The sequence below is a fragment of the Silene latifolia genome, unplaced genomic scaffold, assembly GCF_048544455.1.
Source record: "Silene latifolia isolate original U9 population unplaced genomic scaffold, ASM4854445v1 scaffold_333, whole genome shotgun sequence".
NCBI classification, from domain to species: Eukaryota; Viridiplantae; Streptophyta; class Magnoliopsida; order Caryophyllales; family Caryophyllaceae; genus Silene; species Silene latifolia.
The window spans coordinates 49,459-76,435 of NW_027413265.1; the positions used below are offsets into that span (position 1 = coordinate 49,459).

Genomic DNA, 26,977 nt, shown 5'->3' on the forward strand with positions numbered 1-26,977 from the left:
ATCATGTATAACTTATGGGTTAATTTACATCCGTCAAAAGTTGTGGGGCTAATTTACACATAGTGTCAAACGTTTGGAACTTATTTACTACTTCCCCAATTTTCAGTTTCCCTATTTACTTAACCTGTTTTTCAGTGAAAACAAATATCTTGGCACTAAATAATAATTTTTGAAATTTTTGAGGCTAACCAGCTAATTCTAGATCGAGAGTAATTAAGATGAGCAACATGGAGGAATCAAAGTCAAGAGAGTCTAAATAAAATATGATAACCACACCAGCTCACTAGCAAGCCAAAGTCAAGAGAGTCAGAATAAAATATAATGACCGCACCAGCACACTACGATGCCATGTTCTATTAATAGCACTAATAATGTAAGGCATTATCAACACAAACTCCGAAGACTTTCCACTAATTAATCTGCATCCATCTTTGCTTAATCTAAGGCATTCATCCAATCTCAGGTATTATGTTTACATCTTCTCTAAATCATTACACCGAGTCTTTGTATTTTTCTTCAAACTGAATGATTGTTAGACGTTGACCTCACCACGTAAACGCATGAATTCGGGTTTGTTGTGTCCCTTTGGTTCGGGTCAAGTATGTGATGTCGGTTTATTTGGTTTGGCTCTCTTCGACGTATGATAAGAGTGATAGTCCTGTACTATTGTGTCACAATAGTTTGTGTTTGTAAAGTTGGTTTATTATACTTCGTTTGAGTCAAATCGGATCAATTTGAATTTCCGGTCGTATTCAGTTTGGTGTGGGTGATAAGGGCTCTCATCTCTTAAACAAGTGGTCAGGTTTGATTCCTGACTCTTGCGAATGAGAAACCAAACTTATGAGAAGTCAACCAATTAAATTGCCTCACTCTAAAACGAGTTGACAATGGTAATAGAGGAAGTAACCCCGTAGTTTATCCCCTTTTATCCATGTGGCACACTCACATCTGGATATTATATGGGTTTCTTCCAAATATGAGTCAAATCGGTTCATTTTTTCAAGGTTGTCACTCAAGCTGAATCGATTTTGTATATGTAACTATCAGTCAATAATCCAATATCTAATCGATCTGAATAAAAACGAGACAGATTTAGAATCCATGGCAGATGCAGCAATCAACGTTTTCCTAGGACTAGCCAATGACGTGATCAGGTCCAATGTGGACTTAATAAGTGGAGTGAGGGATGATTTTGATGCAATACGTGATGATATGGAGAGAATGAGAGGCTTCCTTATAGACGCGGGTAGCCCGGAGTGCCGAGAATCGGCAAGCTTAAAGCCACTGGTAAACCAAATAAGGGACGTGACTTATGAAGCGGAGGATGCAATAGAGCAGTATGTGATGTACCAGTATGGAGGAACATTTCAAAAATTAATGGGGTACAAAAACATTCATGATGTTGCTCAAGATTTTAAAAAAATTAGGAAAAGAATTCAGGGAATTAAGAGTGATAAATTCTATGATATTCCCACATTGCGGGGTCCAGATAATCACAAATTACCGAGTGACCAATGGAAGGTAACTTTTCAATCTCTCTGTTTTGCTTTGTTGACTTTTGCATCTTTTGCGTATTGCTTTCGGTACTAGTGTACAAGTAGCGGGCGTAACCGAGCTGATTTGAGCTCGAGCTCAAATGTGCTCTAAATCGACTTAGAAGTTTGAGCTTGAGCTTGAAATTGGCTCGGAATTCTCCTAGAAAATTTGAAGCTCGCAATCAGCCAGTTATAAGATAAATAATAAAAACAAAAAGTTTAAGAATGATGACAAAAATATAATCAATAACATTTGAATAAGAACAAAAATAATTGCAAAATACTAAAATTGATTAATATAAAGAATAAATGAGCCTAAATTCCGATCTGAGCTCTATTAAGCTCAGAGTCGACTCGGATTTGGTCATGCGTGGCTCGGAATCAATTTTGACCGGTTTTGATGATCGAGTTGATTCCGAGGGCTTTACGAGCCGACTCAGATCACTTATTATCTTAGGTACAACCGAAAACTTGACACGGACTCGCAAAAAAATTAGTTAAAAAACTAGCTAGAGTTTATAAATCATTTAAGTAATTAGGTTAATATTATTTCTTGGGAATAATCTAAACTATAGCTCATCTTCTCATAATAATTTGAGAAACGTTTTAACAAATAATAAACCCCATTTCAACTATGATCGTCTCAAATTAGACTAGATATATACCTGTTAATAGGTTATTACTCTCGTTTAAAAAAAATAGAAAAGAAACCAACTGTATGGATTTTTGGTATGAGCCACTCACACAATAATAAAGATAATAAGAATCGGGAAAATAATAAGGACACAATATTTACGAGGTTCACCAACTTGGCTACGTCCTCACTATAATCGCACTAGGAATTTTATTGATCACGCAAATAAATACAATAATGAGGATATGAGGATACTAATCTACGTAGTTTTCCTCTTCTTTTGGCAAGAAGGGTATGATGGCTTTAAAGGCTGATATGAGTAAAGCCTATGATAGGTTGAACTGGAATTTTATAAGAGGGGTGCTCTCTTACTTAAATTTGCCGGGATCTATGGTCCAACTTATTATGAGCACTATTGAATCTGTTTCTTATGAAATTCTGTTGAATGGTGCTCCTATGGAAAAAGTTGAACCTCGTTGTGGAATTAGACAAGGTGATCCTTTATCCCCTTATATATTCGCGCTTTGTACGGAAGTCCTATCCCAAATGATTCTCTACGCTCACGATGGCAATCTCATTAAGGGTATCAAAATTTGCAAGAATGGACCGGAAATCTCCCACTTATTGTTTGCGGATGATTCCCTCTTCTTTATTCGAGGTGACTTTGGGGATTTGGACTTTCTTATGAACATATTCGATGAATACTGTGTTGCCTCTGGGCAATGCCTTAATAAAGAGAAGTCCTCTTTACTTTTCAGTCCAAATTGCTCACTTATGACGGTCAAGAAGTGTGTTTGACTGAGTTTAAATTTGCTCCCAAGCATGATCTTGGCAACTATCTTGGCTTACCAACAAGTATTGGGTCTTCTAAGAGGGATTTATTTAAATTTCTTGTTGACAAGACTAAGCGAAGACTATCCTCCTGGAATAACATTCTTCTATCCTCGGCTGGTAAATTGACTCTTATTCGTTCCGTTCTCTCTTCACTATCTCTTTTTTCTCTATCGGTATTTCGCATACCGGTAAGTGTAACATCAAAGCTTCAGTCCTTGATGGTGCATTTTTGGTGGAGTGGTACTAGAACAAATAAGTCCATTCATTGGTGTAGTAAAGAATTCCTTAGTAGGCCTGTGGGAGAAGGGGGTCTTGGACTTCGCAATATTAGATGTTTTAACAAAGCTCTTTTGGCCAAGTCTGCTTGGAGAATCTTATGTGTTCCGGGAAGCCTTATTAGCAAAGTTATTGGCCCCAAGCTTGGTGTTCAAGATGATATTTTATTTCAGAACCGTTGGAAGGCTCCTCAAGCATCATCATGGGCTCTAAAAAGCCTTGTCTGGGGCTCTGATCTTATCTACAACAATATTTCTTGGACTATTGGATATTCTTCTCGGCTTAATGCTTGGAAGCGTAAATGGATTGAGGGCTATAGTCTTCATGATCTTTGTGGGGATTTTATTGATGCTCCTACTGATTCCACGCTATTGGTTGGTGATCTTCATGATAATCATAGGAGATGGGATCTCTCATCTCTTGGTTTCGATCCGGGTGAGGAAGTTACAAAGAAAATTCTCGCAACTTATATCCCGTGTCAACCCTCGGATGACTCCTTCTACTGGAAATTCTCTAAACATGGTGTTTTCACAGTCAAGTCGGGATACTATGTTGCCGCTATGGCCTTATCTAATGGACCTACCTCGAATGCTGATCGCTTTAGAATGTCTGCACCAATTGTGACCTTCTGCAATCAAAGCTCTGGAAGTTGCCTATTTCTAACAAACTAAAGGTGTTTCTATGGAAATTTATGGCTAATGCCCTTCCAGTGGGTTCTGAATTTCTCAAACGAAAAATGGATTGGCGCTCCTCCTGTTCTCTTTGTGATGAATCATCTCCTTGTGTGGAATCTATTTCTCACCTCTTCAGAGATTGTAGCTTTGCAAAGGCTTTATGGTTTGGCTGTCCTTTAGGACTTAGAATCACGGGAGGGGTGGACATTGATGTTAGGGTTTGGGTCATAAATTGGGTTACTTATTTCTTAATTGGCCCAGATCCCAACTCCCTCCTCTTTCCCCTTATTGCTACCCTTTGGAGAATCTGGTGTTGTAGGAATGAGATGGTCTTCAAAAATCGTCGCCCTTGGCCTTTGAGTGCTCTCAATTTTATTCTTGGTGACATTCAGTGTATGAATGAGGCAGTGAGCAGTAAGGATGTTAGCCTCCTTAGAGCATCTTTATTGGATTCCTCTCCTGTTTTTGGTTTAGCTAAGAGAATTAGAAACTCCTTCCCCTGTTGGATTGTTGGTGGAGCTGGGTGCGATAATGTTTGCACTATCAAGTGTGATGCTGCCTGGAGGGCCGATAGAAGTTCTGGCATGGGGTGGTGCTTGTTTGATGGTAATGGGACCTTAAGGAATACTGCTCACGCTCGCTCTTTTGCCTCGTCTGCCCTGCATGCCGAAGGAAATGCAGCTATCATGGCACTCAAATGGGCCTTGGACGAAGGCTACCTTCATGTTAGACTAGTTACGGATTGTCTTATCTTGGTTATGCAGGTTGCTGGAGCGGAGAAGGCGAATGCATCTGTTAAGGGTATTATCCATGATTTAAAGTCTATTGCGTCTCATTTTCATTGTTGCTCTCTTAGTTACTGTCCTAGGGGGGTGAATAGGATAGCTCATAATCTTGCTCAAGAAGCTCTTTTGTAAGCTATGCTATTTGTTGCTGTCAAAAAAAAAAAAAATAAAAAAAAAATAAATAAAAAGCTATAACTCCACATATAATAAGTACATGAAACTCTTCATATTGATTTCATGTGATCAATACAAAGTAAGTTTCATTGAGTTAGAATTTCATATATGTATGTTTCTCATCAAACATACTTATCCATAATGGAGGGAATTAAATATAACACCAACTTTTATATACACTCTACTAACCACCACTATCAATCACCTTCCGTAACTTCCCCGATAGGTTACCACAACAACTAACCCAACGCATCATCCTCCTCCCTCGCATCGCCGACGATTGTAACCATTGTCCCGACGAGCAAACGCCCTCCTTTACAATGGTGCATGCCGCAATTGACCACCCCATATGCCGCCACCCTTGCGCCACCCTTCCTCTAGCTGTCCTCCCATAATTGATGATGAATTGGGTTGGTGAATTCAAATTAGGGTCTATGGTTGGTTGATTTATTTTGATTAAACGTTGATGAAGAGCTTTAACTTGATTTTCGACTTTTTGTAATGGATTTAATGATAAATGGAGAATGAAGAGGAACAAATAAAAGAAAGGTAATAGATCCAGGAAGATAAAACTGATGTATTTAATGCAAATATTTGATATATTTAAATATATAAGCCTCATAAAAATGTGTAAGTAATAAAAATAACTCTGTTAATAGTGAAAATAATTGTAGGAACTTTTAACGTAGTAAATATGATAGTGATCACCCATTTGAGTAGTAAAAGTGATAATAATAACAAATGGAGTAATAAAAGTAATAGTAGCAATAACAAGAGTAGTGAAATTAACATTAAAAAATGCCGGTATAGTGAAAATAACAAGAGTAGTGAAATTAACATTAATAAATGCCGGTGTAGTGAAAGAAACGATGATAACGGGGGGATTAGTGAAAGTAACAGTAGTCACAACAAATCTAATAAAAGTAACAGTAGGAACAACAGAGAAAGTATGAAAAATTAGCTAACAATTTGATTGAAAAAAAAATATTTTATTTATTTAAATATATGAGTTTGCCAAAATAAATGAGAATGGTACAGCTCACCATAATATCAAGATATATCATAGAAAAACTAGTTTGTGACCCGTGAAATTCACGGGATGTTTTGTTTGTAGTGTGATATTTTTAGTGTCTCTAAAAATTTTAATTTTGTAAAATATCAAACCACATAGTAAGATCACCTCGTGAATAATTGATGATAGATCGTGTACTTAAATAACGGGCACTGACATGTTAACGTAAAGATCAAAGTCAATAAATTAAATAAGTCAAGTAGGTGAAGAGTACTATTTTTTCAAAGGTAAAATGATGAAAAAACCAAACAAATATCAAAATAAATCATACCTTTGAAAAAAAAAATATTATTAGTCATTCATGTTGATATCGTCAATCTTATAATTAGTCTCCAATATATATTTGTTTAATCAATCCTATTATTTCACTTCTACATATCATCTTCGTTCTCCAATGAATCGTCCCTATGGAAAAAAAATAACTCAGTAATTAGTACGAATTAACCAACAAAATAATTATGTTTTATTAGAATTTTGATGTTTATTAAATGTAAAATTGAACACCAATGTTTACCTTTGAGTATAAATGTGTATCAAATTTTGGCACAAATTACGATATATAGTACAAGACAATTACGACTTTTTTTAAAAATATAAATAGTTTGAATTACGAAGACAAATATTTGTTTGTGTCAATTACGAAAACAAATATGAGACTATCAAATAAATTATCGTTATTTGAACAAAATTGTTATTCAAAATTTATTCCAAAAACTTTTCAACTTATTGACATTTGACACAAAATATGTGCTCTTTTATTTGAGATTATCTACCGATAAACAATACATTCATAACTTATGAGTTTATACCTTACATTTTTTTACCTTTGATTTTACCTCATTTTTGTGCCTTTTGTATTTCTTCCCTTTTCAAATTTCTCACATAATGTTTTGCTTATCTGCAGTCACATACATTTCATGATACTTTAAAGTTTATATAATAAAAATAAATTATATTTACCAAAGGGTAAAACATTAACATGACAATAACTTGACAAATGAATAATAACATTGTGACATGTAAGTCATTTAAAAACCAAATGGAAAATATGAATTCAGATATAAAGCAAACAATTCAAAAAAATCGAAAACATAAAAATTAAAATATACTTTGTAGGACAACAACAATATATGTTCTCATCATAATCAAATGAATAAATTAAACCATAAAATATATAACCCACAACTTAGAAACTGATGTGTGAATGAAAATAGGTATTAAATAAATAATTGAAAAGAATATAAACTATTTTAGGTATTATTATAGTTTTTATAGTCATTACACAACCATTGATTCCAATACTTAAATTTTATTTATAATTTATTTTGTGTTATGGTTGAATAAGATAATTAAATGCCGATAAACTCAAGAGGTGAATTAAATAATAAAAAATGTTAATGAAAATGGTGGGGTTAAGCAATATGAAGAGTCTTAATCAATTTATTAACATATTTTATTATAAAATTAATTAAATAGGAAAAAGTATTAATTAATTTGGTGGGCGTTAAGTACTTAAGTATTATGAAGAGTTTTAATCAATTTATTAACATGTTTTATTATAAAAATGAATTAAATAGGAAAAACACTAAATAAAAATGTTGGTGTTAAATAATATGAAAACTTTTAATTAATCTATTAACATGTTTTATTACAAAAATTTCAATTAAAATGTCAATTTTAATTATAACTTATGAACTTTGATGTAAATTTGTAAGGGTTACATAAATTTTGGAAAATAATAAATTTAAATTAATGTCATATAATAAAAAGTTGATCATTCATGTCATATGTATTCGCCATGTCACATTAAAATTTATCATGTCATGTGTAGTAAGTGACATGGCTTTTTGTTAATGGTAGGTGGCATTGTATACATGGCATTTTAAGTTCTCCTTTTAATATATTGTATAGATATATAATAAATAGTAAACTAGTTTTGTACCCGCGAAAATCGCGGACTTGTTCTATTTGTCCCATTTATTTGCTTTTGTTGACGTCCATCTTTAACTAAAATATAAAATATTTTTTTTATATCGCGAATAAGCTATAAACCAAACATTTGTAAATATTTAATTCTTTTACATTATTTTTCATGATCATAGTAATATAGATAGAAGTTTTAATTTGAATTTTATTTTCATATATTTTAATACATGTTAATATTATTCATGAATATTTTGTAGTATACAATTTAATGTAGCTAATTTTATTACTATAAATGTTTGTTTAAATTTTTTACAAATTTGTTAGTTTTATGTATTTATGATGTACGTCATAAATAATTAAGATAAAAACGGATGTGTCGTTAGGTCGATAAACAAAGCACTCCAAGTTCGCGGTTATATATTTGATAGGTTTTTTTAAGAAAGTTAAATAGATACTATTAATTTAACTTTTCCTCAAAATCTATACTTTTTATCAAAAATATACATGTAAAATAGAGAATCTCGCCGGTGATGAATGGTGATGCTTTGTAAGCCAACTAAAAGAGTAAAAAATATGTTTTCGTTTTTCACATTTAGATCCAAACATGTAATCTCCACTTTTTAATAGCCTCCTCACAATCAATAATCTACAAATTGAGATAGTTAAAATTAAAATTAAATAAGCATCATCTTAATTACAAAACTAACTATACAACTTATTAAACGTTTAAAATTTTAAAATCTTAAAAGATAGAAATATGGAGTACTTTTAAGAAGACTATGAACGTTTGAATCACATGCACATATACATCTTATTTTTCACTTTTTCGCAAGTGTGTTAATTACAATATTTAAGATGGTTTTGAAATAAATCAAAAGTAACAATATGAGAAATTGTGAAGCTTTATAATCCAAGTTATTGGATTTTTCATTTACCACATATAAGACCTTTTAGCTACTATCTTTATTACTAATGAGGAATTATATGGATAAATTTTACGATTTAAATTTTAAATAATGAGAGTAAATTCTTAATTTATTTTTGTAATTTAGTACATGATCTTATGGTTTCCACTAAAAAATATTATTAATAGCTTTATAATCCAAATTATTAGACTTTTTATTTACTACATATAAGACCTTTTAACTACTATCTCTATGGTTAATGAAGAGATAGATGGACAAATGGTACGATTTAAATGATGAGAGTAAATTGTTAATTAATTTTTATAATTTAAATCATGATCGGTATTATGATTTCCATCAAAAAATATTAGTAAATCTTATGAAGAATTTTAATAAATAAGTCTGATGTAGCCTTAATATTAACCAATATAAAAATGACATGTGAATTAAAATTAGATGTTTTAAGTAGCCTTTTAACTATATTGTATTTTTTTTTTTTACAAAAACATAGTTATAAAAAAAATAATTTACTAAGATCCTCTAAATTCGAATTAAAAACTAAAAATGTTTTGTTTTTATATCAAGTGAAACAATTACGTACCAAATAAGTTTTAATATCATTAGAACATGGTTCAAGGACGGATATCAAGTTTTTGTTCAACTAAATCTTTCTGTTGCCTACACATTTCCCATGTAGTTTTTTTTTTTTACACACTATGTTAATATTATGAGAAGACAAAGGAAGCATCATCTACAAAAATAGAATAAGAAACAAACATACATTTTAACGATAATTTAATTAATCTTGTAAGAGGATTTGCATAAAGATAGTATAAAATAAATCTACCACACAGCGATATTAGTGCATAAATTACAAATAACTGTGCATTTTTCAATAAGCTTATATAAATTACACAAACAAAACTCGTAGAACATACCTTATGTATAACGTAATTAACTGCACAATCCAACTTTGCAATAATAAGAAAATTGTATCATTCCATCTGCAAAAATAAATCAAGGTGAAAAATACAAATTGACATCAATAAAAGTTATTTAAACAATACCAAATAAAACACAAATCTTATGTATGATATAACTTTATTTTTTTCACAAATGAAAATAATTAATAAAAATTATATGCAATGAAAAGTTTCAATAACATATGAATATGCCAAAAGGTTAGAAAAAGAGGGTAAAAAATAAAAGTGATTATTTTAAAGACTTTACTTATATTAACTTAGCATCAAATAAAGAGTTAAATTTTAGGGGGAGAAAGGAATCATCAAAAAGGAAAAGGAAAAGCTAAAGAGAAAATGAAGAGTTAGAGATGAATAAGGGGTCATAAACGTGATAATAAGTATTCTATCTTAATTTTATTAATGAATATTATTAATTAGTCAAATATTATCAAATGAAAGTTTCTTAGTGATTCTACGTTTTCGCATGTCTTATACAAATGCTCAAGGTAGCCTTTTTATATTATTGTATAGATATGACATGTAGATTATGATAGGTAATTTAGCATGCCTTTAAGTTAGATATATAGATTTTGTATTTAGATTATAGAGTTATTGATTTTACATACATAAATATGGAGCAAGGAGAAATGTAATGTAAAAGGTTTGCATGAGAGTGGTTTATAAATTATCTTATGAACTTAAAATAAGACATATAGTTGATGGTTGATAGTTTGGTTTACTTTTTAATTATATTTATAGATTATTATTATTATTAAATCCACTTTGCATGAGAGTGATTTAAAAATTATCCTATGAAATTAAAATTATCTAAATTGAGTTTTTTACCATTAATTATGAGAGTTACTTTTAAATGTGCAATTGATAATTTTTTTTTTCATGTGTACTACTAATCTACTATGCTAGTATTTCCACGTGGACTATATTTTGCCACGTCACAATTAATTGTTGTCATGTCACATTTGTCTACGTGGCGTTTAATGTCTAGCCTTTTAATAATATTTATAGATGAATGTGTTAAGCAAGTGTAACGCAATCCTAATAAAATTCAAATGGTAAATAGAGGCAGCTCATGCGGGGATTGACACCAAACCTAGTACTATATACATATAAACTGAAACTAAGGGATTTCAATGGAATAACATAAATTTATAAAAATTCATATACTATATAGTTTAGATGTATAAGTATGTTAATTGTTTAACATATATAAGTCATAGAAGTAGGTTGGTGTTTTGGAGACTATAAAGAGGTAAATAAATAAAGATTTCCAAAATATACATTTGACGAGGCACGGATTTACAGTTCATTCCCTTAGCGAAACCTAGTCACGAGATCACTCAATGATCCAGAAGGCAAGCCTGGGATCCGAATACCTATACTACGCCCCAAGGGGTCACAAATAAAGGTCGGCCAATCTATTGATCGGCTCCGAGCCGACCAAGATAAAGGTCCTGGTCATGGGATGAAAAGTCACCAGCTTGGCGACACATCTCGGCGCCATGACGTTAACTCGAGGAAAGGCTCGCGTGGGGAACTACCACATAAGCACCTCAAGATCCTCACCATTTGCCCTATAAATAAGGATAAAGGTCGGCCAATCTACTGATCGGCTCCGAGCCGACCAAGATAAAGGTCCTGGTCATGGGGATGAAAATTCACCAGCTTGGCGACACATCTCGGCGCCATGACGTTAACTCGAGGAAAGGCTCGCGTGGGGAACTACCACATAAGCACCTCAAGATCCTCACCATTTGCCCTATAAATAAGGATTACCGTTCATCAAACCAACACACAATCTCAGGTTCTTAAACCCAATCTCTCACAAAGGCTGTATTTCTCTCACTACTAAAGCCGGCCAAAGGTAGCTCCTCAAGAGGAACCAGATAGACCTAAAGTAACTTAAAAGAGAATCTGACTTGGGCATCAGAGGGGCTTTCCTCGAAACCCCACGATGCTAGGTTTGTTCTTGCTTTCAGGTACAAGCCAAACTAGCCAAACTATCGACTAACGCCACCCGCGCCGCGCGTTGAAGCTCAAGCGACTACACATCTTCCCACGGAACATTGTAAAGAAAGCATGTCATGGGTTCGTAACCGATTTTAGAGGCATAGAAACCGATGAAACGTTTGAAGTTTGAACAAGCCTGCAATTAGGAGTCGGCTCCAAATTATTGTGGAAATTGGCTAAGCTACAAACGGGATAAGTTCATGAACTAACGGAATAAGCGATTTAATTTGGAGTTTTGAAGCAATTTTTGATGAAAGTGCATCTTAAGGGAGTAATTTTAGAAAAAAAGATTTATAAGGGAGTAATTTAAAAAATTTTTATTTTAAAAGAGAGTAATTTCTAATTTAGTCTTACTTCTAAATACATTTTTAAGTTCAATATTTTAAAAACTTTTTGGCACTGAAATAGAAAATTTACTTAAAAAAAATGAAAAAAGGCTTGTAATAAATACTCTGATTAATGTTTCTATTTTATTGTCCCTTGTTTTTTCTATATTTATTCTCGTATTTTCTTTAGGTTTTTTTGTCAAACACAACCTTTAAAAAACGTTTTTTTCCAAACACCACCTTTAAAAAAAAAGTTTGTAAAACACAACCTTTAATAATTTTTTTTTTTTGTAAAACACGACATTTTGGCAAGAATTTAACCACCTTGCAATAGGGTGACTTTAAGTCGATATTTGAGGTATCAAACGAGGTCGATTTGAGGTGTTTTTAGACTTTTTGGAAAGGTGGTAGTACAAACTTTCCAGGGGTTACCAATACGGTGGTGATAGGTGGCCTTATGTGGGGTTTATTGGTGTGTATAGTAAGGTTGGTCAAAGAGTGAATTGGAGGTAAAAACAAATCAGAAAAACACCAATTCACTCCTTGACCACCCTTACTTTACACACCAATAGACCCCACATAAGTCCACCTATCACTGCCGTATTAATAACACCTAGAAAACTTATACTCCCACCTTTCCAAGGAGTCTAAAAATATCTCAAACCGACCTCGTTTGCTATACCAAACATCGACTGAAAGTCACCCCATTGCAAGTGTTCAAGCTCTAGCCAAAATGTCGTGTTTAACAAAAAAAAATTTATTAAAGGTTGTGTTTCACAAACTTTTTTTTAAAGGTGGTGTTTGGAAAAAAAAGTTTTTTAAAGGTTGTGTTTGACAAAAAACCCTTTTCTTTATGAGCTTTTCAAAGTCTTTTAAACTTAATAAGTGAATGTTATCAAATTTATTTTCATATAAATGTCTTTTGAATAAGAAACTAGTTTTATCACCGGTGAAAATCACGGAATTGTCTACGCGAAAATGGTTAAATTCAAACTTAGAATTAGAATGAAATCTACAATTCTCAAAAGTCAAATTATAATGTAATGAAATAAATTGGAATTTATAAAATATCAAAACACATAGTAAGATATATACTAAGATCACCTCATGAATTATTAATGACAGATCATGTACTAAAATTACGGGCATCGACATGTTAACATAAAGACCAAAGTCGAAAAAATTAAATAAGTCAAATAGGTGAAAAATGTTAACATCGACATGTTAACATAAAGACATATTTTAAAAGGTAAAATGATTGAAAACAAAAACAACAAATACCAAAATAAAACATAATGGAATTTGTTTTATGCAATATTATCGTTAATTATTTACTTAAGTTTCCCTTATATAATGAAAAAAAAAGAGTGAGAATCAAGTCATAGAGGTGTGTAAATACATATCTTATCTTCATAAATACAAGATCATTTAAAGAGTTTCTGTGCGTCCACGTCATCTCATACAGTTTTTTTTAATTATAAAATTGTGAATGCGAGACATAGATAAAAGTAAAGGAATTAATTTTTAAAAAAACTGTCGTTGTTGATGTTTTGTACGTAAATGATTACGTTTATGATTTTTTCGGAAAATTTTCCGGAAATATTTATTTATATTACATTTATGATTTATGATTTTAACGGAATAAATTAATCATAATTTAACGACCTAAATATTTATTAACAAATAAAGTTAAACTATTTATGAATAATGAATTTTTTATATTATATTATATTACATTACATCAAAAAACAATAAATTATATCAAATTTATATTACACTAAATAACGACAAATTACAATTGATAAATAACAAAAAAAAAATTATAATCTTATCTTTATAAAAACACAAACATTTAAAGCCATGAGGTTAAGCCACGTCACACGTTTGCTTTTTTACACAATTTTTAACTTTCCATCATGCACAAACAAATTATCCACCGCCCTTTGTATTCTTTTCCTTTATTTCATCCTTGCAATCAATTTTTTTCATTGTTTGTAAATCTTCACAATAGAACAAAAAAAGTTATCATCATTTTTATAACAATCCCCAATCTAACATAATACGTTAACCAAAATTCAGAAATTATTTAGATTTTTAAATAATTAATCACAAAATTTCATTTTTTTTTTTTTTGAAAAGACGAAAATAATCAGTCTGAAACAAGGATTTGTGCTAAAATATAGGTTAGCGTGGTATCTATAGACAAAGAGAGATTGTCATACGGTAATAATATAATTGATATTGATATTGATATTTAGGTGAGTTGTGGTAATGTTGGGTCTCGATGTTATTTGTATTTGATCAATTTATAGCGGGCCAAAAATTAACATAAACTATACCGAGTAGATGGTTTTTATTATAGGGGTTGTTATAAACAGTTGACAAAATACTATACATAGTTATGCGTTTTTTCCCCACTTTCTTAAATTTTCCATTAATTTTAAAATCTTCTTTTTTTCTTTTGGGGATTAATTTTAAAATCTTATTACCTCTGTATCGGTCATTTATTTACTTTTTATATTTTTTAAGGGACATTTTAGTCAAAAGTAAATAAATGATAATTGAGATAGTGGATTACTTTTCATCTCATTTTCACACTTTCAATAAAAAAAATTAAAATCAAATCAATTGAAAAAATTACAAATCTATACAGATTAAAAAAATGAATAAATTCGACAAATGTCAATCGCATTGGCGATAATTCTAACATTTATAATATATAACAATGACTGGATGTGAGGAATCCACGTCTAAGAGTCTAAGACTGACTTGGATGCGAATCTCCCATGTCCCTGGGACAAAATGTGTGAAATCCATGTTTAGAAGCAGATAACTATTTAAAAGAATTTAAAAGTTAATTGTTTGAATTATCGTCATTGGTACATGAAAGATGGAATGTTCGTAGAAATTGTATGGAGTACGGCTTGGTAGGAGCTTATTAATTTGTTTAAGGGAGTTATAGGTTTTGGTCGTTGTTGGACCGCTTAAAAACTTTCACCAATTTTCAAATTATATGGCATACAGGTTAATAGAAGGGTCCTGTTTTACACATAAAGTCAACCCAATTATATCGTTTATGTTTTCTTAATAACAATCAATTATACTACATTTTACTAAAAATATACCCGTGTAATGTTGCACGGGTGTAAAACTAGTATACCTTTGAAAAACTCAACACCACAAATCTTGATAACTGTAAATGCGAGCAAAACAAACATATACGTGAAGTTAAAAATGTGATGAACTTCATAACCCAACAGAACTTCCATAAAAAAGTATTTAATAATTTTAAACCATGATACACTTAAATTGTTGTGAATAGAATGACACGAAGATCAACGACACGTACAATTTAATTGACGAAACAGATAAGAAAAATGTTGTCTTACAAATTTTGTCATCCATCAAAAATATATAAATAATTAAGGATATTTTTTATGACTTTTGAACATCTTTTTTCATTATTATCAAATTTAATATAGGCATAAATATGGAGCAGGTTCATGACTATTGAGCATCATTTTCTCATTATTATGAAATTTAATATAGATATAAATATTATAATAAATATGTATGTGTTGATTATGTTCTAAATTCTACATAAAGTTTTTTTTTTTTTTTTTTTTTTTGTGAGACCGGTCTTTTGTACTACCACAATATTTTCTCAATTTTTAAGTCACAAGTGCTTAAACTATTTTTAAGTTGATCCCAAAAATTTGTAAAAGCTATTTTGTAGGGTAATTTAGTTACTTTTAAAGCTCTCATTCAAAATAAAGAGTATTATCATAGAAATAGTCCAAGTTTTGGTGTTCATGTGATATTTTTTTATTAAAGAAAATGATTTATAATTGACATACACCTCCCCAAATAAGCTTTTACTTGTTTTGGTGGGTCATTAACTCAATTATAATTCAATTTGTTTTTTTTTTTTTGAGTAAGAATTATCCAAGGCATCAATATTCTATTGTTATTTGTCACTAATCAAATATTTTATAATCAAATTCTAAATACAAATTAATTGTAAAAATGGCCCATGTAATAAAATTTAATGTTTTAGGTAGCCTTTTAAACTATATTGTATAAATTGATAATATGTGGATTATGATATTGCCATGTCACATTTAATTTGCTCTGTCACATACATTTGTCATGTCACATTTAATTTATCATGTCACATTAGCATTTTAATTATATTTTATAAATTAAGTTGTATGATTTTTGTAATTTTAGGTTATAAGTTTTTGTAATTATAAAGTAAGAAACTCACGCACACAAAAAAAGGGCCATATATTAAAATATACATAAATGTCAAACCCACCGAGCACCATTGAACCTACATTCCTACCCAAACATTAAAAATAAGAGCAGCCTCTTGGAGTAAAGAAAGGGATTAGTCACTGATTAGGAATGAAATGTATTTGAATGAGAAACTATAAAAATATGAGGATGCAATTTCATACCGTTTAAAATATGTTTGGTTCATTAGAAAAACAAACATAAAGGTGGAGTTTGAATCATGGGGAGGAGGTGGGTATGGGATTTCAAGGGGTTGAGATGGATTCTAAGGCTCCGTTTGACAAGACATTTCAGGTATCTGATTTGGTCAAAGTAGCTTATTTGACCAAAATTTTAGGTACCTTATTTTTTTGTAAGCGTTTGGCAAGTAGCTTATTTAACCAAATAAGCTACCTGAAATGAAATGCTACTTAGAGTAGCATTTGAGATTTCAGTTACCTGATTTGGTTTGATTTTCCGTTTTTACCCTTTAAATCTATACTATTAAATAATTATCATATCCTTTTACGTCATTTCATCAAAATCAGATACCTTTTCAGTTAATTTGCCAAAAATTTTCTTATATAATCAGCTACCTTATCAGTTCCTAATTTCCAGCTACCTTATTAGTTACCTTTCAGGTTTCAGTTAGCTTTTCAGTTTTCAGCTAGCTTTTTAGTTTTCAGCTACCTTTTTAGTTAGTTTTACCAAACAGAGCCTAACTCCGTTCCAAAATTCCCCAACCAAATACTAGAATGACTAGAATCCATTACATTCCATTCCAAACCTCCCAACCAAACACTCCATTAGAATAATCTTTAACTATTGGCCTCTTCTTTTCAAAATAGAAAATCGTAGATTTCAACTTGTTTTTTTTTTTAAAGAAAAATGTATATAATAATAAAGACTCAATTTATTCTCTTCAAAACAATCACACCTTCATATTATTTTGTATGCCACTTAATACAAACTAGTTTTAATCCGGTGCAAATTGGACGGGATTGTTTTTAAAAACTCTATTATTATATCATGATTAAATGTACTCAATATTACTCGGTATCACGCGTAAGTGGTGATTAACTCCTTTTACCTTGTACAAAAGTGAAAGTCAACCCAAGTTTTACTTTTTCAACCAAAAGCACAATATTCACAACAAAAAATTCATTTTATATGCATATATACACTTTATTAACACATAATAATGCTTATACGGTTACTATGAATTAAAAAAAAAAGCCGATTCATTTTACATTGAATAAGAAATACTTGCATAAGTTTTATAAAATTAGTATTTTATTGATAAACTATTCTCATTTGTATATAGCTTGTATGAAAATGGTACAAACTAATTAATATAATAGACATATTTTAAAAATTACTTTGGTAACAATTGACGTTGAAATACGTTTACAGTAAATAAATACAATAGTTTTTTTGTAAATAGGTTTTAAACGTAAAATAAATAAATCATGGGTGATGTCATCTAAATCAGGGGTGATGTCCTTATTAAATCATCTAAATAATGACATGGCTTCATCAGGATTGAGTAAATGACCTTGTATTAATAGAATGAAGATAAGGGTTTTTAACTGACCTTAAACTATTTTGAGCAGAAGATTTGATAGTTGGGTTTGTTCTAAGTTAAAATGTAGTATGGATTAATATTAGAAGGTCGTCCATAGTTAGAATTATTGTTATAAATTAACCCTTGGGCGTTTGTTTCGCACATGGGTATGAGTTTGGAATCAGGAATCATACCTGAGTGGTATGGGGTTGGAACTTCATTCCTCATGTGTTTGTTTCAATTGTATGCGGTATGGGTTTGAAACTAAGTTAAAGTTGAAATATGTAAAATCCAATACTTAAAATAATAATTTTAACATATAAAATTATGAAAATAAAGATTTAATCAAATAATTATTCAAAAGATTTCATTTACAATATGTCATAATATTTTTTTTCACATTTTTCTTTATTATGGTTTGATACCCATGGGTATCAATCTCATACTCACCCCCCTCCTTGGGTATGAGAAACCCATACCTCTTGGGTTTGAGGTATGGGTATGAAACCTGTAAATTTGCCAAACAAACACTTGGTATGGGTTTGGTTCATTCCAAACTCATACCTCATACCTTTTGTGTTTGAACCACACTCAAAATTAAAGAGGTTTTCCTCTAGATCATTGAGTTTCTAAGTTTTATTCACCTTTTAGTGAAAAAGGACTGACAAATCATATCAATTATACTTTTGAGTTATGGGTTTAGAAAAATGGCGATTTTTTTTCAAATAAATCGCTTTCGAAAATCTTCGATTGAGAAAAAAATCATTATTGCAATATGAACTCGTGGTCAAGAGTCACAGCCATTTAAAGTTGATGATTTAATACATTTCGACTGACTATAAATCTCAATACCACTCATAAAGCTTTGATTCCTTTTTTCAAATTTATTGTTTTTAAGACATTTTTGGTTGGAGGAAAAAAATAATTTTCTGAACTCGTGACAAAAAAATTATAAATAGACAATTAGGGACATAACTTAGAAACTCAAATAATTGACATATGAATAAGAAAATCCCAAAATTAAATTTCATTTACAAACTTGTATATGATTAAAATGCTTAACTTTGCTGAATATTGATAAGAGAATTGCTTACAAGAGAAATAGATCCCAAAAAAAAAAAAAAAAAAAAAAAAAAGAAAGAGAAATAGATCCCATATCATCTCATTTACTACCAAAACTTATCACTTATACTGGCAATTTCCCTCCAAATTAGTGGTATCTTAGTTTATTGGTATGTATCTTAAATAGATACATACGTTCGCAATAGTGGTGTCTTAGTTTATTGGTTAGGACGGAGGTATTGTGGACAATAGGTCCCAGGTACGAATCCCCTCTCCTCTATTGTGATACGGCTAAGTGTGCGCTTTGTTAGACCAAAAAGCAAATAATGGTCTTATTGCTTAAGGTTCCTGTATTCATCATTTTCCCTCCAAATTAAAATTGCTGGCAATTTCTTCACTTATACTGTACTTTTGTTTTCGTAGGGAATGGTGGACTTGGCGAAAGGAGACGAAGTGGTAGGCCTAGAGAAGGAGACACAAAAACTTATTGCCCTCCTTACCAGCGATTCCGATGAGAGAAAAGTGGTGTTAGTAGCCGGAATGCCTGGGCTTGGGAAGACAACCCTAGCCAACAAAGTCTACACCGATGTTAAAACAATCGACTACAAGTTCTTGTACATTGTGTGGATCCGCGTTTCCCAACAATACGACAGAGGTGATGTGCTTCGTCAAATGTGGCGGGAAGTGGGCGACAATTCTTTTGGTGACCCAAAAGAGATCTCTCCTGACATTAACCTTGATGAGCTAACTCGACATCTCCATGCCCAGCTTGCTGAGAAGCACTGCCTCATGATATTGGATGACGTTTGGAAAGAGCAAGCGTGGAATGAACTCCAGGATGCTTTTCCAAGGCGTAACAAGAACCTTCGAATTTTGATTACTTCCCGGTTGAGCAAAGTTGTCCCAGAAGCTGAACCGTTTCAGCTGGATCCGCTTAAACTTGACAAAGGCTTTGAATTGTTGGAAAAGAGGGTCTTTAGGAAGCATAAGTGCCCGGTCCATCTCAAAGATGTGGCAACCGATATAGTATCCAAATGTGACGGACTTCCACTCGCTATAGTAATAATCGCTGGTGTACTCTTGCAGCGGCATCCAGAGAAGACTTTCTGGGAGGACATCTCAAAGAGGGTTACTGAGAATGTGGCCCAAAAGAATTGCTGGGAGATTGTAAGACTAAGCTATGATAATCTGCCACATCACCTTCGGCCATGCTTTTTATACTTCGGCATCTTTCCCCAGAGTACCCCAATTGCTGTTTCCAAATTATTTAACCTCTGGATAGCCGAGGGATTTATAAAGGCAGAAGAAGGGTTAGATTCGGAACAAGTTGCGGAGAAGTATCTTCAAGACCTTGTGAACCGAAATCTAGTCTTAGTTGAAAAAACCAATTCTAGTAACAAGATAAAACAATGTCGGGTCCATGATATCCTTCATGATTTATGCATCCAAGAAGCTAGAGAAGAGAATATATTTTATCAGATTAAGAACCTTGAGCATTATCTTGGTGAGCCAACTAAGCATGTCAACCATCGTCGTATCTCCATCCATGAGTCAGCCCACTCACATGTTTTAAAATTCCTCCCCGAAGCAAAGGCTTCAGGTGTACTCGTACGCTCACTGTTATCCTTAGGGCCAGATGTATCCTTGCAGATACCTGATAAGAAGACCTTTCCGGGTCCATTTCAATTGCTCAGAGTATTGGATGTGTTGTCGATTCTTCTGCCACGTCTTCCTGATCCCTTAACAAAACTACTTCACCTCAGGTATCTTGGAATATACATTAATTTCAATACGATTTCCAAAGATTTTACCAAGCTCTCCAAATTGCAGATTTTTGTTGTTAAAGTGAAGGAAGGAGAAAATATGTATCAACTTAAAGTTGATGCTAATATATGGCAGATGTACCAATTAAGGCATCTTCAGACAAATATCCCCCTTTATTTTTCACTATCACAAAGGAGAATTCAGCAAGCTAACAAATCACCAGTTAGAACCATTAGCTATGTATCACCCGAAACTTGCACCTTAGATTTCTTTGCCAAGATTGATACTGTCAAGAAACTTGGGATTCGAGGAGATTTCGAGAAGCTTCCAAATGTTGGATTTTCAGGATTGGAACTTCTTGAAGTTCTGAAGATGAAAAATGAGTCGAGCTCAAACGGAAAAGTAAGCTTCTTCCCTGGAAAGGGAGCTTTCCCAAGTACAATAAGACAATTAACCTTGGAAAAGACCTATCTAAGTTGGGAGACCCATATGGAAGTCATAGCCAGGCTGCCGACTCTTGCAGTTCTAAAATTGAAAGATGAGGCATTTGTGGGCAAGTATTGGAAACCTCCAAGTGAAGGATTCCTTAATTTACAAGTCTTTCTTATTGGGAACACAGACTTGGAGATTTGGGATGCTTCAAGTGAACACTTTCCTATGCTATCAGTAATTATTCTCAGGTTTTGTGAGCAGTTGAAGAGCATTCCTTCTGATTTTGTAAACCTGCCAAGCCTTCAGAAACTGCATTTGCACAACACCAACACTGGGGTTGCTTCGTCAGCCAGGGAGATTCAGAAGAAAAAGGAACAGGTTTCTGAAGTTAAGTTCGAGCTCTCTGTTTTTCCCTCAGACCATTGAAAAGTTCACCTGCAACTGTCGCTATTTCCTTTTCAATAACTCCAAACTTTCAGTTGGGGACAGAAACACGTTATTTACGTTTCTTTCAATGAACTGTTTTTTTTTCTCTTTTCATTTGTTTCTTATTAAACTGTACTGTATTAACGGATTAATTATTTACATAACCAGTACACTGTAATCACTTCAATTCCATTGAGGTTTATTTTCTTTTCTGGAGAATGGTGGCCGAGGTCGAATTACATAGCTATAAGTCGACTGACACCAATGCCTTGAACATCATGATATTCATGAATCATAAGGTATTGAGTTCCGTAAGGAGGAGCATGAAGCTCATGATCACCAAGAGGGGGAGCTAGGACCATCTTTGACAATTGGTCAATGCTCATATTAGCATCTATGTACACATGGCGAAGTACTTACTGCTCTCCATCAATGACTAGTCGTTTGCAAGCCTTGCCGAGTGAGCTATAAATGGAATTGCCCATTGTTTCTTTGTTGATGGGATTTACCACACTTTTTTTAGCACAAATGATCGGAAAATGTCATGGTAGACTTGCATGCAAAACACAAGTTACAGTACTAAGGAGAAAACACTACCAATGACTACTTTAATTCAGCCTTTCCATGATTAACCCAATAGAGCAACACAAGTACCAAATACATTGAGTTCAGACATGTCTTGAAGGACATCCACGCAGTAACAACTCAAGGGCTCTAGATTATGTCCACGAAAGAAAAATAGAAAAAACATTGGAACGTGTCACTTTTCACAACTACACTCCTACTTTATATTTCTAAGAAGCAAACTCCACCAAGAGTAGAAATCGTGATCATAAAGAGAATAAAAGATGGAAATCACCTTAAATATAGGTTTTTGAGAAGCCAACCATGGAGATTTTGCAGACTATTAGTTTACTTCTTTCCTGTCAGCGACAAACGTTTACGCAAGTAATTTTTAATTTCTGCAATAATATAAATAGCAAATGAATATCTCAGTAGAAACTAAGAGTAAGCATTGGCAGCTACCATTCAAAATTTAAACAAGCGGCATAAGAAGTAATTGTATCAAACTAAGAGATGCATGTTAACCATTGGCAACTTGTATACCACTAATTAATGAATCATGAATGATTGTACCAACTGTGAGGGCTCAAGAACATAGTTTAGCAGCAAAATCACATATCTGCAACTATTAAATTCAAAAGGAACGGTCACATATAACTCTTCGGAACAAGCTGTATCGAAGGCAATCATGTTGCCAATTGTTAACATGCATCCAGAACAGTTGGCTTTTCTACCAAAGCAGAAATAATCTCCACTTCTTTGTGCACCCTCTCTTTAGGAACATAAGTTTTACTCGAATTTTCGGAATGAACCAGTGTATCTAAGTATCTAACAACAAGAAGCATATATAAATTCTTATACTAACAACCATAATTTTCAAACAAACACAATTAGCTGTAATTCTAAACCATAGAACCCTAATTCCAAGCTAACTATGATTAATAACAGTAACACCGTAATTATCATTTATAAATAGAGACGATACTTACAAAATGTATCAAAATTCTCAAATTACAACTACTAAACAAGCACGTTAAATTAACAATAGGGACTAATTAAAAACATTTAAAAGTATAATAACTAAACAAAGTGTAATTAACCAGGAAAAACAAAACAAATTGAAAGGGGAACTTTTACTTACAGGTCACCGGCGACGATTGGTTCTCGGTGACGATATTAGGAGACGGTGGGCTGGAAGTGGGCGAATGATGGCGGTGGGCGGTGGGCGGTGGAGGAGACGGAGGTCGATCGGTTGGACAAAAAGATGTAAAATGCCCAGCTAATAAGGAGTGGAGTGTGTTAGAGCTTAATTTGATTCCTTCGGATCCTATAATGATTGAGGATCCTATAAGTTGATTCGAATCCATATATTTTATTGAGTTGATTCGATTGATCCAATAAGTTGATTGATTCAGATCCAATAAATGTTGATTCGAGATCCTATAAGTTCCTATAAGTTGGTTGATCCTATAAATTGATTGAGAAAAATTGAGATCCTATAAATTTAGTTGAAGAAAAGCTATATACGGAGTACTATTTTTAAAGACCGATATAAAAACATTTGACATTAATTAAATTATTCCACATACATTATTATTTTTCTCATTAATAATTTTTCATAATAGATTTACCCATGTTTGATAAAAAGCGGAACCATTTTAGTACGAAACAAAGTCAAAAATATTTAGCGAGGTAATGGATCCGTTGTTGAGAGTGGTAGTGAAGATGAAAGTGACGAGAATTATGATAATATGGAAATAAATTATTAGAAAAAAAAGATATAATATGTGATTTATTTGTTATCGTAATGTAATCGTAGTAAAATGTATGAACAAACCAATACATATAAAGGGGAAATTTTTTATTATTTTACCTTGTGTTTTACACTAATTTTTCTTTTATCAATGTTCTCTCTTGGCAAGTAATAATAATAAAATAGTAATAATAATAATAGTAATAGTAATAGTAATAGTAATAGTAATAGTAATAGTAATAGTAATAGTAATAGTAATAGTAATAGTAAATAGTAATAGTAAATAGTAATAGTAATAGTAATAGTAATAGTAATAATAGTAATAATAATAGTAATAGTAATAATAATAGTTAAGTTAAATAAAATAAAATTAAGTTAAGTTCGGCTCCTATAAGTTGAGGAGGATCTTATAAGTTGGGGAGGATCCTATAAATTTTCGAGATCCATTCGGATCCTATAAGTTCGATTCGATTGATCCTATAAGTTCGGATCGATTCGGATCCTATAAGTTGATTCGAGATCCATAAGTTCGATTCGATTCGAATCCTATAAGTTTGGTCAAAAAACAGGCCTTAGAGCATCCGCAATGATGAGGCTCCCCATATTTTATCTCTCCTTTTCTTATTCGTCCACCACATTTCCACTAACTTTTTCATCTACCCTCCCCATTTTATAATATCATGTCCGCAACAATGAGGTTCCCCAACAAAATTAAATTACTCACAACATTTTGGGAACCTCCCCAAAAAAACCACAAAAAAGCTTTGCATTTTCTTGGGGACCTTCCCTAAAAGTAGAGGAGCCCCAAGTGATGGGGAGGGTAATGCAATAATGGGGTGCCCCATAAGATGAGAGAGAGGGTATATGGGGAGGCAAATTTCCGCCTTTGCGGATGCTCTTAAGGAGTTTAGTTAATACTTCCTCCATTCAACTCCACTCTACCATAGGACAATTTGCACAAATGTTAAGAAAATAATAAAGTAGTAATAAAAGTACAATGGGAAATGGGATGGATGATTAATTTGTCCATAAAGTGGGTAATTATGTGGGCCAACTAGTGACATTTTGTGTAAATAATTGTTTGTCATGAGGATAAAAGGGTCATTTTACTTGTTTTTTATTGAAAGTGGTAGAGTGGAGTTGAATGGATGAAAAAGGAAATATGGTAGAGTGGAGTTGAATGAAGGAAGTAGCAATAAATGGCCTTTGATATCATGTCCGTGAAAATAAAATAAATAAATAGTACTCCATCCGTCCCGGTTAATTGTTTTCCTTTGGTTTTGACATAAAGACCAAGAAAAGAGAAAATGACCAATAATTAAGGGTCGTGTTTTTTCACATACGGAGTTTACTCTATCACATACGCGTTTTACATTATTACCCTTGTCATTTTTTATTCCCCACCCAATTGATTTTTTTTTTCCATTCCCCATCTCCCTTCACCACCATCTCCATTCATCATCTCCGGCTAGTCTACTCATCGGCAAACCTCACAACGCCCACCCTCGCTCCATAATTATGATTTATTTAAAAAAAAAAAGAAAAAAGAAAAAAATCAAGACATTACAACATTACCGTCACTCCCAGGCTTCCACCCACCAACACCTCACTCCCAGCCGACCACCTTACCACCACCGTTGCCGCCCTCTACGCCCAGACAACTACACGACCAACCCCATGCCTCTCTCACGCACTCCCCCTCCCCCTCCACCGCCCCCTCTCCCGCACTCCCTTCCCCCGTACCCGACGAACACCATACTTGCCGCACTGCCCCCTCCCCATAATCCGAGCACCGTCCCACGCTGCCTCCTCTCGGTGGCACGCACCACCGCTGCACCACTGCCCTCGCCCTCAATAATAATTATTTTATAAACCCCATTTCAACCATTATGATTTACGAACAATTCTTAATTCTTAATAATTGATAAATATTGCAACATTAATATTAACAATTGATAGACAGAAATTACTTCATTGATTAATAAATTAGATTAGGTTTTAGGGGAAAAAGGGTAGAAATTAGAGTTAATTTGATTAGGTTAAGGTTAGAAGGGTACTAAATGAAAAAATAATGAAAAAATGTATTTGAAAGAGTAAAATTCGTATGTGAAAAAGTAACTCCAATAATAAGTGGAACAAATTGAATGAAAAGGATCAAATTACTCACCAAGTTAATTCTTAAAATAGAAAGTACAACAAATGACCGAGACACCCAAAAATAAAAAAGGACAACAAATGACCGGGACAGTATAACCCTTAAAATAACACAAATTGTTTAATAAGATGATCTCTTATCATGAGAGTCCATTGATTAAAAGTCCAAAAACTGACTAATTTTTGGGAGTCCGTCTCATTATAGACAATCACTATCGGTCTATAGTGATAGACGGATAGTTGCCGTTTCACAAAATTAAAGTGGAAGAGCAAATGAGGGTATCCATTTTCCACCCACTTACACTACTCGTTTTCATTTATGAAAGAGACACTATCCGTCTATAGCTATAGACAAATAGTGTTCGTCTATAGCTATAGACGATGAATTTTTGGATGGGAACGGTAGCTTCTCAAAGAGAAACCAACCACTAACCCAATGCAACCCCATTGATTGCTTGTCTTCCAAGAAGAAAAATCAGCTTCTTCTTCAACCAAAAATTGCCCACGGCGATTCTACATTTCTACTCCATATCGCTCCTCGTAGTAGGTCGTAAGTAATCATTTAAGATAATGAATTCTTAAGTTAAGACATTGAGTTCTCAAACAAACCACCTATTTTTGAACCATAATTCCTTTTTTTTTTCGACAACGGTAAACTGTTATAAATAGAAACGAGTACGTAGAATACATTTAAAGTACAAACAAAGGGGTATTAGCGACCCCAAAACTACTTGATACCCGAGTAACAGATGAAACAGTACAAGTAGATTCAAGCGAAAAAACAAGGCGAATTTTCTTGAACGGTGGATGGTAATGAGCGTCAAAGTCGATAACGTGGACATAATTCCGCTT

At 32.7% G+C, this 26,977-nt stretch overlaps 1 protein-coding gene and 1 long non-coding RNA gene across 8 annotated transcripts; one reads left to right on the forward strand and one right to left on the reverse strand.

Moving 5' to 3' along the window:
• The first annotated feature begins 164 nt into the window (after window positions 1-164).
• Window positions 165-21,856, forward strand: LOC141639312 (putative late blight resistance protein homolog R1B-8). Of its 4 annotated transcripts, none has more exons than XM_074448467.1 (3): window positions 165-463; window positions 1,091-1,521; window positions 19,456-21,856. In XM_074448467.1, the coding sequence occupies exons 2-3, from the start codon at window positions 1,102-1,104 to the stop codon at window positions 21,652-21,654; spliced, it is 2,619 nt and encodes an 872-aa protein (XP_074304568.1). In that variant the 5' UTR covers window positions 165-463; window positions 1,091-1,101; the 3' UTR covers window positions 21,655-21,856. The 4 variants fall into 4 exon arrangements, with proteins under 4 accessions (XP_074304568.1, XP_074304571.1, XP_074304567.1 ...); XM_074448466.1 differs by lacking the exon at window positions 165-463 and adding an exon at window positions 604-683 and having other exon boundaries at window positions 1,005-1,521; XM_074448470.1 differs by lacking the exon at window positions 1,091-1,521 and having other exon boundaries at window positions 168-463.
• LOC141639313 (uncharacterized) lies at window positions 6,253-23,521 on the reverse strand. Of its 4 annotated transcripts, none has more exons than XR_012542465.1 (5): window positions 23,360-23,504; window positions 22,514-22,616; window positions 9,754-9,819; window positions 6,821-6,882; window positions 6,253-6,389 (listed from the first exon to the last, which is right to left on the reverse strand). It is a non-coding gene; the product is annotated as an uncharacterized LOC141639313 (long non-coding RNA). The 4 variants fall into 4 exon arrangements; XR_012542464.1 differs by having other exon boundaries at window positions 6,809-6,882; XR_012542463.1 differs by lacking the exons at window positions 6,253-6,389; window positions 6,821-6,882; window positions 9,754-9,819 and adding an exon at window positions 18,975-21,669 and having other exon boundaries at window positions 23,360-23,510.
• Between the last annotated feature and the right edge of the window lie 3,456 nt (window positions 23,522-26,977).